Source organism: Dermochelys coriacea, chromosome 16, assembly GCF_009764565.3.
Source record: "Dermochelys coriacea isolate rDerCor1 chromosome 16, rDerCor1.pri.v4, whole genome shotgun sequence".
Lineage (NCBI taxonomy): Eukaryota > Metazoa > Chordata > Testudines > Dermochelyidae > Dermochelys > Dermochelys coriacea.
In genome coordinates, this window is record NC_050083.1 from 22,852,860 (window position 1) to 22,867,495 (window position 14,636).

The 14,636-nt window shown below is 41.8% G+C and overlaps 1 protein-coding gene across 13 annotated transcripts in view; it reads right to left on the reverse strand.

Moving 5' to 3' along the window:
* Positions 1-14,636, reverse strand: part of DENND1A (DENN domain containing 1A) — a 379,559-nt gene that overhangs the window by 176,901 nt on the left and 188,022 nt on the right. For all 13 annotated transcript variants that reach the window (XM_038374765.2, XM_043498901.1, XM_038374762.2 and 10 more), the window contains exon 9: positions 13,412-13,522. In XM_038374765.2, the coding sequence (XP_038230693.1) occupies positions 13,412-13,522 (111 nt within the window). The remainder of the gene's footprint in view (positions 1-13,411; positions 13,523-14,636) is intronic.

Genomic DNA, 14,636 nt, shown 5'->3' on the forward strand with positions numbered 1-14,636 from the left:
TGGAGGCACTTAGCAGGGATGTGTCTCTCGCCTAGGCACTTCATGCAGCATGAATGTCCATCGGACTTTGACAGAGTCCTAACAGGAGACACACTTTTTAAATCCTGAAGCCCCTGGCATTGTTGAACTTGGGAGTGCTGGGGGAGAGTATCTCTGCGGGAGACGAGCTTGAGAAAAAAAAGTTGGGTTTTTTTTGTTTTGTTTTTTTAAACTAAGTAACTATTCTAAAGGAAGTGAAACAACTGGGATGTTATCAACTAACTATTTCTATATTTTTGTGATTCTTTCCTTCAAAGACCAGGGAAGAGTGTTAGCACTGCCCCGAGTCCCGTCTTCAGCTGAGGACGGTTGAGAAGGAACTGATGGGGATGTGGGACGCGCGTGTTCAGACAGACTCTAACGAGACCATGAGACAGCCGGTGAGCACGTGCGTCTTGACCAGGCACTGCTACCGAAGATCTCCGATCAACAACGCCAGGATGCACCATCACCTGGTGTGGACCACCCACAGGGACAGCACTCGAAGAAGAACAGTGGTTTAACTAATGACTCTATCAAGGTTTATTTTATGTCCCTGAACGCTGAGATAAATCTGTTAAAAAAATTCACATTTAGTGGAATATTCTTAGTAGTGTAATTCCCACCAACACTAATGGAGATCAAGCATCTACTGCATCATGCAATGAGCTGAAAATATGTTTCTTAAACTAACACTTTGTCTGCATTTCTAAGTATCTATAATTTTCCTGGTAGAGGAACATTAATCAATTTGAAAAACAAAAGCTCATTGTTGATTTATTTTTAATTCTCTTTGAATCACTTGTTGGGGCATGTGAGGTTGGGTTTGTAAAAGCAGAGCTGTATCATTAGCATTTAGCGTAAATTAGCTGATGTCAAAACCCTGTTTCAAGTAACAAAAATGACACAGATCTTATCTTCAGACTAATGTATAATATTAATACTTCACTGTAACCTTTAATGCATTACGAAGTGGAATGTGAGGACAATGAAGTCACTTGTCACTTACAAAATTGAGCTTTTGAAATGTCACATCATATCATCATCTACTGATCCATGAATTACAGTCACATTTCTACATAGCCTGGAAGAATCCATATATATTTATACTTTTGACTGAAAAAAATACACAATTTAGACTGAAGGCAACATTGTATCAGCAAACAACACTAAAAATTGTTGAATTGGTTTAGAAAGGATATTTTAGTTATCTGAGTACAAAGCATAAAATGTAAAGAAAAGGTTTGGGGAAAAGTAATCTTTAAGAGTAATTTTTCTCCATTCTTTTAGGTAAGTGTTTTATATTCTACCATTTATTTTTTGTATTGATTCCAAAGCTAACATTTTTACAAGCTATTATTAAAGTGCATGCTAGAGAGACTTTACTTCTGTTAGATACTGCATGTATACAAAGTATTTGTTATAATTTGTTTAATATTGTTTTAAAAGCTAGTAATGAAAGATGTGCACATTTGAATTTGCATCAACTTTAAAGCATTTGGTACATAACAGATATTGTAAATCTTAAATTTCAGTGCAAGAAAATGATCTATCAAAAATCATACTCAGGGTATGTGTACACTGCATGCTTCTTTCGGCAATATGCGGTGTACATACCAGTGTAGCTCTGCAAGCATAGATACAAGTAGCTGTGTAATTGCTGAGGCATGACTTAGGCAAGTAAAGACACTTGAAGGGTGAGGTATGAGCTTGAGTACCCTACATGTTTCTCTATTTGCCCAAGATGTGCCTCCCTGTCTACACTGCTATTTTTAGCAAAGTGGTTTCCTGCTGCTTCTCACCTGCTGGAGCCTTTCCCAGCTGCCTCCCTTTGGTAGAACCTTTCACTAACATGTAGCTACATACCACAGTGTGGACATGGTGTGCTGTTCACTGCAACATGTAGCTACACTTGTATCACATGCCACTGCCAGTGATGTAGTATAGTGCAGACACAGACTTAGTGGGAAAAGAAGGAAGCCAGTATGTGTAAAATTTGCCTAAAGTAATTAGATATGATGAATATTCATCAGAAAGCAATTATCAATCCTATGTAATGAGATTTTGCCCTCAAGCTTTTGAATATCCTAGGATCGTAAACAAAACTACATCAGCTAGTTAAATTACAGCACCACACAAATCAGCACCTTATTCTACATGTTGTAAAACAAGACACTAACCATGCAGTGACACATAAACCAAGTAAAAACTTTTAAAGAACTACTTAAAATGATCTAAATATTAGTATAACTAACTAACAGCTAAAAACAATTACTAGAAAACAGGAGAAACTCGTAAAAATAGCGCCAATCAAGATTCTGAGCACAGAGGAAACATCCCTATGTAGGCAGCTAGCCAGGGAAAGGAAGGAATGGAGGCATTTGCGGGCTGTACAGCTTACCCTTACATCGGCTCTGACCTCTCAGAACCACAATGGGGAATTTGTGCGGTCCCAATTGGCTCTGTTATCATAGAACGTTCCCAAAGCTGAAGAGCACCATTGCATGGGCATGAGTATGCAAGCATCCTACAAACAGGAATATGGAGAAGCTATCTTGAAAAATGTGTAATGTACTATAACTTCATGCCAGGCATTAAAACCCCACCACATAATTTCATTAAATTTTCTCTTTGATTCAGGTTTAAAAAAAAAAAAGCCAGACACAATTCAAAATAAAACTGCACTAGTGTGGTGTTAATTGTAAAAGCCTAAATGATAATGGGAAGAAAATGCTGCATTGCATCTCATGGTAGATAGTGTTAATTTAAAACATCATAGCCACTGACATCAATTGAGTGAAACATACTGAGGAAGCACTGTCACCAGGACAAAACTGACTAACCTATGTCACCAGCTGACTTCCGATAATATATTCACACCTATACAAGAGAATATGGAAATATTGAGGAGAGAGATTACACCACCATGCAGTGCTTATACCACTATGTTAATTTTACACAATTTATATACTCTAGCATTTAGGCACCATTCATCATCATCATCATCACGTTCCTATTATGCCTCTGGCATTTAAGGCAGTGACGAAGCTCTTCCACCCCTATCTGTTTCTGGCAAGTCTTTCAAATCGTTCCCCAGCTGTGCTGCAGGCTTTTCAGCTCAGCTTCCACAGCTCTTTGCTATGTTGTTTTTGCGCAGCCTCGTTTTCACTTGCCTTCAGGTATCCATCTTTGTGCTATTTTGGTGATGGAATCAGTTTCCATCTGAAGCACATGGCCAATTCACCTCCAACGCCTATTGGCAATGACAGTGCTCATATCTTCTTGGCTGTGTGAATAGGTCTTGGTTTGAGATTGTTCTGGGCCAAAAGATATGGAGGATTTTTCTGAGGTAGGTTGTATGAAATGAAGACAGTTTGGACATGTCATACTTTCTTAATCCCCAGAATTCTGCACTATAAAGTAACATTGAAAGTACTGATAACTCTTGAGTTTGGTTTTGGTATTGTATTTTGATGATTTCCACACTGTATTTAAGCTCCTAAAGGTGTTCCTGGCTTTATTGATTCTGTTCGGGATGTCCTGGCACATTCCACCATCCTGGTTGATGGTGCTGCCCAAGTATATGAATTATTCTACATTGGTGAGAACATGATCCTCTATCTGTAGTGGTGATGGCGAGGCCATATTAAAGGTCATGATAATGCCTCTTGGCATGTCTTCTGTGTATGCTGCATTACCCAGTTGATGGCAATTTGAAGAGGATAGCAGACATGACACACCCCTGATGTACTCCTATTTTGACTTCAAAACCGAGCTCACTGTGATCAACATTGTCTGTAAAATTGGAATAGAATCTTTTGATGATGTTCATTATATGGAGAAGGATTCCATATGTCCACAGAATGCACCATAGGCTGGTCCTGTGAAAGCTATCAAAAGCCTTCTCAACGTCAATTAAGTTTACGTAGAGTTGTCATTGCCATTCTAAGCATTGTGCTATTATGTTTCATAAAGTGAAAATCTGGTCTGTGCATCCACGCCCTTAAAAAAAACAACAACGGCTTGCTCTTTTCTGAGAATGCTGTCAACTGCCTCTGATAGATGGTGGACTGTGATCTTACACAATACCTGGCTTGGCACAGATAAAAATGTGATACCACACCAGTTATTACAATCACTATGAGCTCTTTTCTTAGGCACTATTACATGAATTTAAAGATATATCAAAAGTCCCACAATAAAGAGGAACAAAACTCTTAGACACACAATTCAGTAAAGCTGGAAAAGCCCAACAGCTATGCAACAAGAGGAAAAACTCTATCGCTCTGCTTTCCAGCAGACACAGATATGATCATTCCCCAACAGCAGCATAAGAGAGGAAGGGATAAAAAACTGCACAGACACAACACATACTAACCATGTTCTGCATTTTTACTCAGTGAGCTGTTTTAACAAAGGTGTCTAAATGAGGCATTAAGCTAGAGTGTTTGGTTTTTAACTAACAGAGAAAGTTTGTCTATTAATAAATACTTTGAAAATAGAAGGCAGGAAAAATTAAACATATTGCTGATGTAATAAATATTTGGAAGATAACAATGACCAATTTTCAGCAGCACCAGCGACCCTACTGTTTTTAATCAGAAAGTGATGACTCATCCATGGCATGATGACTCAAGAGAATTGTATTTCTTGTTATGGAGTGCCACAGAGGAGCATGGTAGCTGATTGTTTCCACTAAGGGTTTTTATAAGGTAGGTATATCAATGAACCATAAAAACTACACATCAGCACAGTGGGATTGGTTCTGTCAGAAGCATCTGCAAGGAGACAGGCTGGAAATATCAAAGTATTCCATGTAGACTTCTCAATTGGTTCCCAGCCAATGAGAGCTGCAGAGCCAGTGTGCAGGGCAGGGCAGGGCAGCGCACAGAGCTGCCTAGCTGCACCTCTGCTTAGGAACAGCAGGGACAGGTCGCTGCTTCTCAGGAGCCACCCAAACTGAGGGCCCCCCAGATCCAACACCCCGAAACCCCTCCCCTGCCCCAACCCCTTTACCCAACCTCTCCCATGCCCCAACCTCCAGCTTCGCACCCAAACTCCCTCCCTCTTAGTTAACCAGAATCACTTACAGGCACCCCCCTTTTCCCCAACATGCTGGATAAAAAAGCTTTTACTGTAATAAAGCAAATGCACAGCACAATTTCCGACTTGCCTTTACCTTGAAATGGTTATGGACAGAACTAGCAGGCTCTCAGCTCATAGAGAGGGACAGAATTTGCTATTTATGCCAGAACAGTGTTTCTTCTCTGCACGAATAGTTTCTTAAAGCTGGAAATATCCTGGTTGGGGATCAAATTAACCTCAAAGAAAAGTAACCAGTTGGGGGACTTTTAGGAATTAGACCCAGTTTGTGAATTTCTCCAAGAAACACCAAACTGCTTACTTTGGCCATATTTTCTATATTTATACTGCCTGTATTACAGTGAATAGGTACAACAACTTATTAGGGCAGGGCTGTAAGGGCAAGCTGTGCTAGAGCTTCGAATACTGGCTAAAAGATATACTCCACTTCCTCTCTCTTTCAGTTACAACATGTAAACACAAAGAGGCCTTTGCTATATGCACGCACTCAGTTTTATGCATTCTAGAATAATTTTGTCTTTGTATGAGGAATTAGATGACAAAATGAATAGTTAAAATTCAGCTTGTGAATACTCAGTAAAATTCACAGTTCAGCATTTGCCAGTTGAAAAAAAAAAAAACACCAAAAACATTCAAAATGGCAATAACTTTCCACGGGTTTAATGACAAACAATTCACACGTAATAATTAATAGGTTAGATCTCAGCACTCAATTACCCCCAATCTTATTTAACTTGCCAATATTAAGAGCTCTTCAATCATAATATGAATTTCAGGAGACATTGTAGCACAAGAGATTTCATTCCACTTTCAAGGTTTCTGCTTCTTCTTCTCTACTTTACTTGATATTACATTTAAATCACAAGTGTTAAACAAATTAATTGTAAACAGTTCCTTTTTTAAAAAACAAGACACTGACTATACTTTGAGAATTCTCAGAGTTTGGTAAGTTTCCAGTTACAAGGTCTTGGCTTCTGCTGAGCACAGTTTGAAATAAAATAATGCAGCTTGTTCCTACTGCTGGATCATGCAGAGCCAAGTGTGCAGGCAAGGAATCACTGGCTCTCGCCCAAGACTTCAAACCTGTATTAAACTGTCACTCCAATCTCAATGCAGTTTATATATAGAGTTGTAAGATACAAATGTATAGTAAGGCTAACTCTCACCCTGAAGAGCCAGATATGCTTTTATCTTGGACAGAGGCAAAGAAAGAGAAATAGGAGAAAGATGATAAGGAAGTCTACTTGTGAAAGAGCTTATTAAGGAAAGCAAAGTGACAGGTAAGTAATGCTTCTTTCCAGCCTACCTTACCAAGGGGTGGATTATGCCAACCAAGCACATAGGCTCTATAGTTGGGAGAACCTTACCTTACCTTGATGCTGCCCCAACCCGCTTCCAAATTTATAATACTACATTTAATTCACTTTTTCCTGAACCAAACAAATCACCCAACCCCACCTCCTCCATGCCCACAAAAACTGATTTACATCCTAGACCTGGGTCTGTAGCTTCGTTCACTCTGACTCTACAGCAAAAGCACAATGCTGGGTGTATATAGAATCATAGAATCATAGAATATCAGGGTTGGAAGGGACCCCAGAAGGTTATCTAGTCCAACCCCCTGCTCAAAGCAGGACCAAGTCCCAGTTAAATCATCCTAGCCAGGGCTTTGTCAAGCCTGACCTTAAAAACCTCTAAGGAAGGAGATTCTACCACCTCCCTAGGTAACGCATTCCAGTGTTTCACCACCCTCCTAGTGAAAAAGTTTTTCCTAATATCCAATCTAAACCTCCCCCATTGCAACTTGAGACCATTACTCCTCGTTCTGTCATCTGCTACCATTGAGAACAGTCTAGAGCCATCCTCTTTGAAACCCCCTTTCAGGTAGTTGAAAGCAGCTATCAAATCCCCCCTCATTCTTCTCTTCTGCAGACTAAACAATCCCAGCTCCCTCAGCCTCTCCTCATAAGTCATGTGCTCTAGACCCCTAATCATTTTTGTTGCCCTTCGCTGTACTCTTTCCAATTTATCCACATCCTTCTTGTAATGTGGGGCCCAAAACTGGACACAGTACTCCAGATGAGGCCTCACCAGTGTCGAATAGAGGGGAACGATCACGTCCCTCGATCTGCTCGCTATGCCCCTACTTATACATCCCAAAATGCCATTGGCCTTCTTGGCAACAAGGGCACACTGCTGACTCATATCCAGCTTCTCGTCCACTGTCACCCCTAGGTCCTTTTCCGCAGAACTGCTGCCGAGCCATTCGGTCCCTAGTCTGTAGCGGTGCATTGGATTCTTCCATCCTAAGTGCAGGACCCTGCACTTATCCTTATTGAACCTCATTAGATTTCTTTTGGCCCAATCTTCCAATTTGTCTAGGTCCTTCTGTATCCTATCCCTCCCCTCCAGCGTATCTACCACTCCTCCCAGTTTAGTATCATCCGCAAATTTGCTGAGAGTGCAATCCACACCATCCTCCAGATCATTTATGAAGATATTGAACAAAACGGGCCCCAGGACCGACCCCTGGGGCACTCCACTTGACACCGGCTGCCAACTAGACATGGAGCCATTGATCACTACCCGTTGAGCCCGACAATCTAGCCAGCTTTCTACCCACCTTATAGTGCATTCATCCAGCCCATACTTCCTTAACTTGCTGACAAGAATGCTGTGGGAGACCGTGTCAAAAGCTTTGCTAAAGTCAAGAAACAATACATCCACTGCTTTCCCTTCATCCACAGAACCAGTAATCTCATCATAAAAGGCGATTAGATTAGTCAGGCATGACCTTCCCTTGGTGAATCCATGCTGACTGTTCCTGATCACTTTCCTCTCCTCTAAGTGCTTCAGGATTGATTCTTTGAGGACCTGCTCCATGATTTTTCCAGGGACTGAGGTGAGGCTGACCGGCCTGTAGTTCCCAGGATCCTCCTTCTTCCCTTTTTTAAAGATGGGCACTACATTAGCCTTTTTCCAGTCATCCGGGACTTCCCCCATTCGCCACGAGTTTTCAAAGATAATGGCCAAGGGCTCTGCAATCACAGCCGCCAATTCCCTCAGCACTCTCGGATGCAATTCGTCCGGCCCCATGGACTTGTGCACGTCCAGCTTTTCTAAATAGTCCCTAACCACCTCTATCTCTACAGAGGGCTGGCCATCTCTTCCCCGTTTTGTGATGCCCAGCACAGCAGTCTGGGAGCTGACCTTGTTAGTGAAAACAGAGGCAAAAAAAGCATTGAGTACATTAGCTTTTTCCACATCCTCTGTCACTAGCTTGCCTCCCTCATTCAGTAAGGGGCCCACACTTTCCTTGGCTTTCTTCTTGTTGCCAACATACCTGAAGAAACCCTTCTTGTCACTCTTGACATCTCTTGCTAGCTGCAGCTCCAGGTGCGATTTGGCCCTCCTGATATCTTTCCTACATGCCCGAGCAATATTTTTATACTCTTCCCTGGTCATATGTCCAACCTTCCACTTCTTGTAAGCTTCTTTTTTATGTTTAAGATCCGCTAAGATTTCACCATTAAGCCAAGCTGGTCGCCTGCCATATTTACTATTCTTTCGACTCATCGGGATGGTTTGTCCCTGTAACCTCAACAGGGATTCCTTGAAATACAGCCAGCTCTCCTGGACTCCCTTCCCTTTCATGTTAGTCCCCCAGGGGATCCTGGCCATCTGTTCCCTGAGGGAGTCAAAGTCTGCTTTCCTGAAGTCCAGGGTCCGTATCCTGCTGCTTACCTTTCTTCCCTGCGTCAGGATCCTGAACTCAACCAACTCATGGTCACTGCCTCCCAGATTCCCATCCACTTTTGCTTCCCCCACTAATTCTATCCGGTTTGTGAGCAGCAGGTCAAGAAAAGCGCTCCCCCTAGTTGGCTCCCCTAGCACTTGCACCAGGAAATTGTCCCCTACGCTTTCCAAAAACTTCCTGGATTGTCTATGCACCGCTGTATTGCTCTCCCAGCAGATATCAGGAAAATTAAAGTCACCCATGAAAATCAGGGCATGCGATCTAGTAGCTTCCGTGAGTTGCCGGAAGAAAGCCTCATCCACCTCATCCCCCTGGTCCGGTGGTCTATAGCAGACTCCCACCATGACATCACTCTTGTTGCACACACTTCTAAACTTAATCCAGAGACATTCAGGTTTTTCCACAGTTTCGTACCGGAGCTCTGAGCAGTCATACTGCTCCCTTACATACAGTGCTACTCCCCCACCTTTTCTGCCCTGCCTGTCCTTCCTGAACAGTTTATAACCATCCATGACTGTACTCCAGTCATGTGAGTTATCCCACCAAGTCTCTGTTATTCCAATCACGTCATAATTCCTTGACATCACCAGGACCTCCAGTTCTCCCTGCTTGTTTCCAAGGCTTTGTGCATTTGTATATAAGCACTTGAGATAACCTGTTGATCGCCCCTCATTCCCAGTATGAGGCAGGAGCCCTCCCCTCACAGACATTCCTGCCTGTGCTTCCTCCCGGTATCCCGCTTTCCCACTTACCTCAGGGCTTTGGTCTCCTTCCCCCGGTGAACCTAGTTTAAAGCCCTCCTCACTAGGTTAGCCAGCCTGCTGGCAAAGATGTTCTTCCCTCTCTTCGTAAGATGGAGCCCGTCTCTGCCCAGCACTCCTCCTTCATGGAACACCATCCCATGGTCAAAGAATCCAAAGCCTTCTCTCCGACACCACCTGCGTAGCCATTCGTTGACCTCCACGATTCGACGGTCCCTACCCAGGCCTTTTCCTTCCACGGGGAGGATGGACGAGAACACCACTTGTGCCTCCAACTCCTTTATCCTTCTTCCCAGAGCCACGTAGTCCGCAGTGATCCGCTCAAGGTCATTCTTGGCAGTATCATTGGTGCCCACGTGGAGAAGCAGGAAGGGGTAGCGATCCGAGGGCTTGATGAGTCTCGGCAGTCTCTCCGTCACATCACGAATCTTAGCCCCTGGCAAGCAGCAGACTTCTCGGTTTTCCCGGTCAGGGCGGCAGATAGATGACTCAGTCCCCCGGAGGAGAGAGTCCCCGACCACCACCACCCGCCTTCTCCTCTTGGGAGTGGTGGTCGTGGAACCCCCAACCTCAGGACATCGCATCTCATGCCTCCCATATATAAAAGTGCACTGAAGAATACACTGCATAGGTCTGTCTATCTAACAGTTATCTAAAATGTCCATCATTGTAGTATTTAAGTGCTATTGGTTCTTTAGGGTTTTGGTCACAAAAGTCTAAAGTTGTTAGAATGTCCCATAGATTACACTGAATTGCTAATATAGTTCCTATTTTTAAGAAAGGAAAAAAAAGTGATCCAACTACAGGCCAGTTAGTTTGACATCTGTAGTATGCAAGGTCCTGGAAAAAATTTTGAAGGAGAAATTAGTTAAGGACATTGAAGTCAATGGTAAATGGGACAAAATACAACATGGTTTTACAAAAGGTAGATCGTGCCAAACCAATCTAATCTCCTTTTTTGAAAAAGTAACAGATTTTTTAGATAAAGGAAATGCAGTGGATCTAATTTACCTAGATTTCAGTAAGGCATTTGATACCGTGCCACGTGGGGAATTATTAGTTAAATTGGAGAAGATGGGGATCAATATGAACATCAGAAGGTGGATAAGGAATTGGTTAAAGGGGAGACTGCAACGGGTCCTACTGAAAGGCGAACTGTCAGGTTGGAGGGAGGTTACCAGTGGAGTTCCTCAGGGATCGGTTTTGGGACCAATCTTATTTAATCTTTTTGTTACTGACCTTGGCACAAAAAGTGGGAGTGTGCTAATAAAGTTTGCAGATGATACAAAGCTGGGAGGTATTGCCAATTCGGAGAAGGATCGGGATATTATACAGGAGGATCTGGATGACCTTGTAAACTGGAGTAATAGTAATAGGATGAAATTTAATAGTGAGAAGTGTAAGGTTATGCATTTAGGGATTAATAACAAGAATTTTAGTTATAAGTTGGGGACGCATCAATTAGAAGTAACGGAAGAGGAGAAGGACCTTGGAGTATTGGTTGATCATAGGATGACTATGAGCTGCCAATGTGATATGGCTGTGAAAAAAGCTAATGCGGTTTTGGGATGCATCAGGAGAGGCATTTCCAGTAGGGATAAGGAGGTTTTAGTACCGTTATACAAGGCACTGGTGAGACCTCACCTAGAATACTGTGTGCAGTTCTGGTCTCCCATGTTGAAAAAGGATGAATTCAAACTGGAGCAGGTACAGAGAAGGGCTACTAGGATGATCCGAGGAATGGAAAACTTGTCTTATGAAAGGAGACTTAAGGAGCTTGGCTTGTTTAGCCTAACTAAAAGAAGGTTGAGGGGAGATATGATTGCTCTCTATAAATATATCAGAGGGATAAATATAGGAGAGGGAGAGGAATTATTTAAGCTCAGCACCAATGTGGACACAAGAACAAATGGGTATAAACTGGCCACCAGGAAGTTTAGACTTGAAATCAGACGAAGGTTTTTAACCATCAGAGGAGTGAAGTTTTGGAATAACCTTCCAAGGGAAGCAGTGGGGGCAAAAGATCTATCTGGTTTTAAGATTCTACTCGATAAGTTTATGGAGGAGATGGTATGATGGGATAATGGGATTTTGGTAAGTAACTGATCTTTAAATATTCAGGGTAAATAGGCCAAATCCCCTGAGATGGGATATTAGATGGATGGGATCTGAGTTACTATAGAAAATTCTTTCCTGGGTATCTGGCTGGTGAATCTTGCCCATATGCTCAGGGTTTAGCTGATTGCCATATTTGGGGTCGGGAAGGAATTTTCCTCCAGGGCAGATTGGAGAGGCCCTGGAGGTTTTTCGCCTTCCTCTGTAGCATGGGGCATGGTTGACTGGAGGGAGGCTTCTCTGCTCCTTGAAGTTTTGAACCATGATTTGAGGACTTCAATAGCTCAGACATGGGTGAGGTTTTTCATAGGAGTGGTGGGTGACATTCTGTGGCCTGCGCTGTGCAGGAGGTCGGACTAGATGATCAGAGTGGTCCCTTCTGACCTTAGTATCTATGAATCTATTATTTCTAGCTGGAGATGGAATACAAGCCGGGTTTATTCCCTCCCCCTCCCCCTCCCAATATGTACATGTTATTCTTTTATGGTTTTGGTATGTATTGTTTCAGCAGTATTTTCTGGCAGTATATGATGCAGTTATAATCTTATACAATCAAAATCAGACCTTTAAGAGGACAGATGATACCATACAAAATAAAATAAGTGCTCTAACTTTAGAAAGAGCCTTTCAAGTATTTAGTCTACAGCATTAGAAGGCAATGTTTAGTTAACCATCCTCTGTTTACATTCATAATGGAAAACAATCAATACCCATTTACAGAGCAAACAGAATGAAAACTTAACATTTTCTTTTATACATAAAATCACGATCTTATTGACTGATAAAACTTAAATGCATAATGCTAAACTTTGAACTAAATCAGGGTAGGTTTTTTGGTATTGATACGCAGCCATTTTTAGAAGAGGCAGCACTTTGGAGTGCTCAGCAGCTTTCATCTTTCAGATGCTTGATGGAACCTAAGTAGCATTAAGCCTGCATCTTATCAAACAAAACTGCAAAAAATGTGGTTCTCTAACGTGTTAGAGCTCACCATCTGGGTTCATCAAGAGAAGGTCACCAGAAGTTCTGCCTGAAAGTATCATTTATCTATTTTTCTTTCAAATAAGCGTATGAAAAAGGATTTTACTAACATGGTGTAAATGTTATTATACAGCATCTGTATCAAGAGAAAAACTTTTTCATTCAAACACTCGAGAGGCCTGAGAACCTCAGAAAAGTCATCTTTGCCCTGGGATTTTCCACAGCTCAAGCACAGTCATACATTTATTGTTTTTTTATATATATGCACCTGATTTCACACAGACATTTTTTAGCCAGAAATCAGGTATGTTGAATACACCCTGACAGCATACATTTACTTCTCTGTTCTGCAATTCCCTGCTTCTGTCTGCTTATAACAATGTACATAATGATTGGCTGGCTATTAATGATTCCAGTGATTTGCGATTATTTCTCACTATGCCTACAGTGCCTCGTCTCTGCATACCGTGTCCTTTTAGGTAGGGAAGAACTCAGAAGACTGGCCCTTTGTCATATTCATTTATACAATAAATCCAACTTTAATACAATATTCCTGCTACCCTACTAACAGTTTTAAATCTGTGTTTACGCAAATTCTAGGTATCCCAGATGATCTCCAGCATGACTGGCACTTTTTAAAATGAATTGTCAAGAGAATATTCTGAAATTTACTTACAGTGCTCAGTTTACTACAGCAGATGAGGATGCGGCGTTCATATAGCATACTAGCGTAGAGATGCAGCATGTTGTTGACATCGACGGCTACAAAATACTCTGTCAGATTTCTCTAGGAAGAAAGATGAGAGAGTTTTTGAGAAAAACTTTACAAATACAAATATCTTCAAGATAGAAGAGAACCTTAACTTCATCCTTCAATCAAACCACCACCAGAAAGTGACCTACAGGAAGAAAGCATTACGTCATCTCAAGTCTGGGGTGATTTTGCTGCTACAGCCTGTGCTTAGTTTTGTTATTTTTTAATTAACGTTCCCAAATGCTCAGATTTCAGAAAATTACACAGCTTAGTGTGATTTCACTTTCAACTCCTGCAACTTAAGTATGGAATGAGGAAAAAATTTTGTGAGGAAAATAGGTTCTCTTATGCACACAAAATATATTCCTGAAATCTGACAGTAGCCACAAATTACAGCTACGGGAGATTTTTTATTCAGCTCACTGAAATTAGCTGACCATGTAAAAATCTGCTAACGGCACAATTTACTCCAGAGCAACCGTGAAAATGGGGAATATACCAGAAACATTTAAAATACAATCCAAAAAAATGATTAAACTAATATTCAGCACGTAGGTAGTATTTTGTGAACATTAATACTACCATCACTCTGGGAAGGGGAATCAGAAAACATCCCTACACTAGAGATTGGAAAACTGAAGCAAAGGAGAGGAGAAGCATCTTTTGCAAGACTACAGGGCATGTCCATCGAAGAGACAGAATTAGAACTCAAATGCCCATTTTCCAGTCTAATGCTCAGCCTATGTATTTATTTTGGCTTATACTACAACAAAAAAGCAACCTATCCAACCTCTGCATGCTCATTAAAAACGTAACATACAGAGTGAAACTTTAGATACACCTCTCACACAAACACAAAAAAGGAGGGCAGAGCCAAGGCTCCTTGGCTACTACCTCTCCACTGCAATGTCTATTGCTGAATGTAGAGGGAATGGCAGAAGGAGAGGTTACTCACCTTGTGCAATAAATGAAGTTCTTCGAGATCTTTGTCCCTGCTAGTGGTCCACGTTGGGGTACTAGCACCCCAGGTGCCTTTGATCGGAGATTTTTTGGTAGTAGTGCCCATTCAGCCCAAGCATGCACCCTACATATTCTTGTGCCCTGTACCAAGGATATATAGGGCTGCGTGAGCAAACTGCCCTCAGTT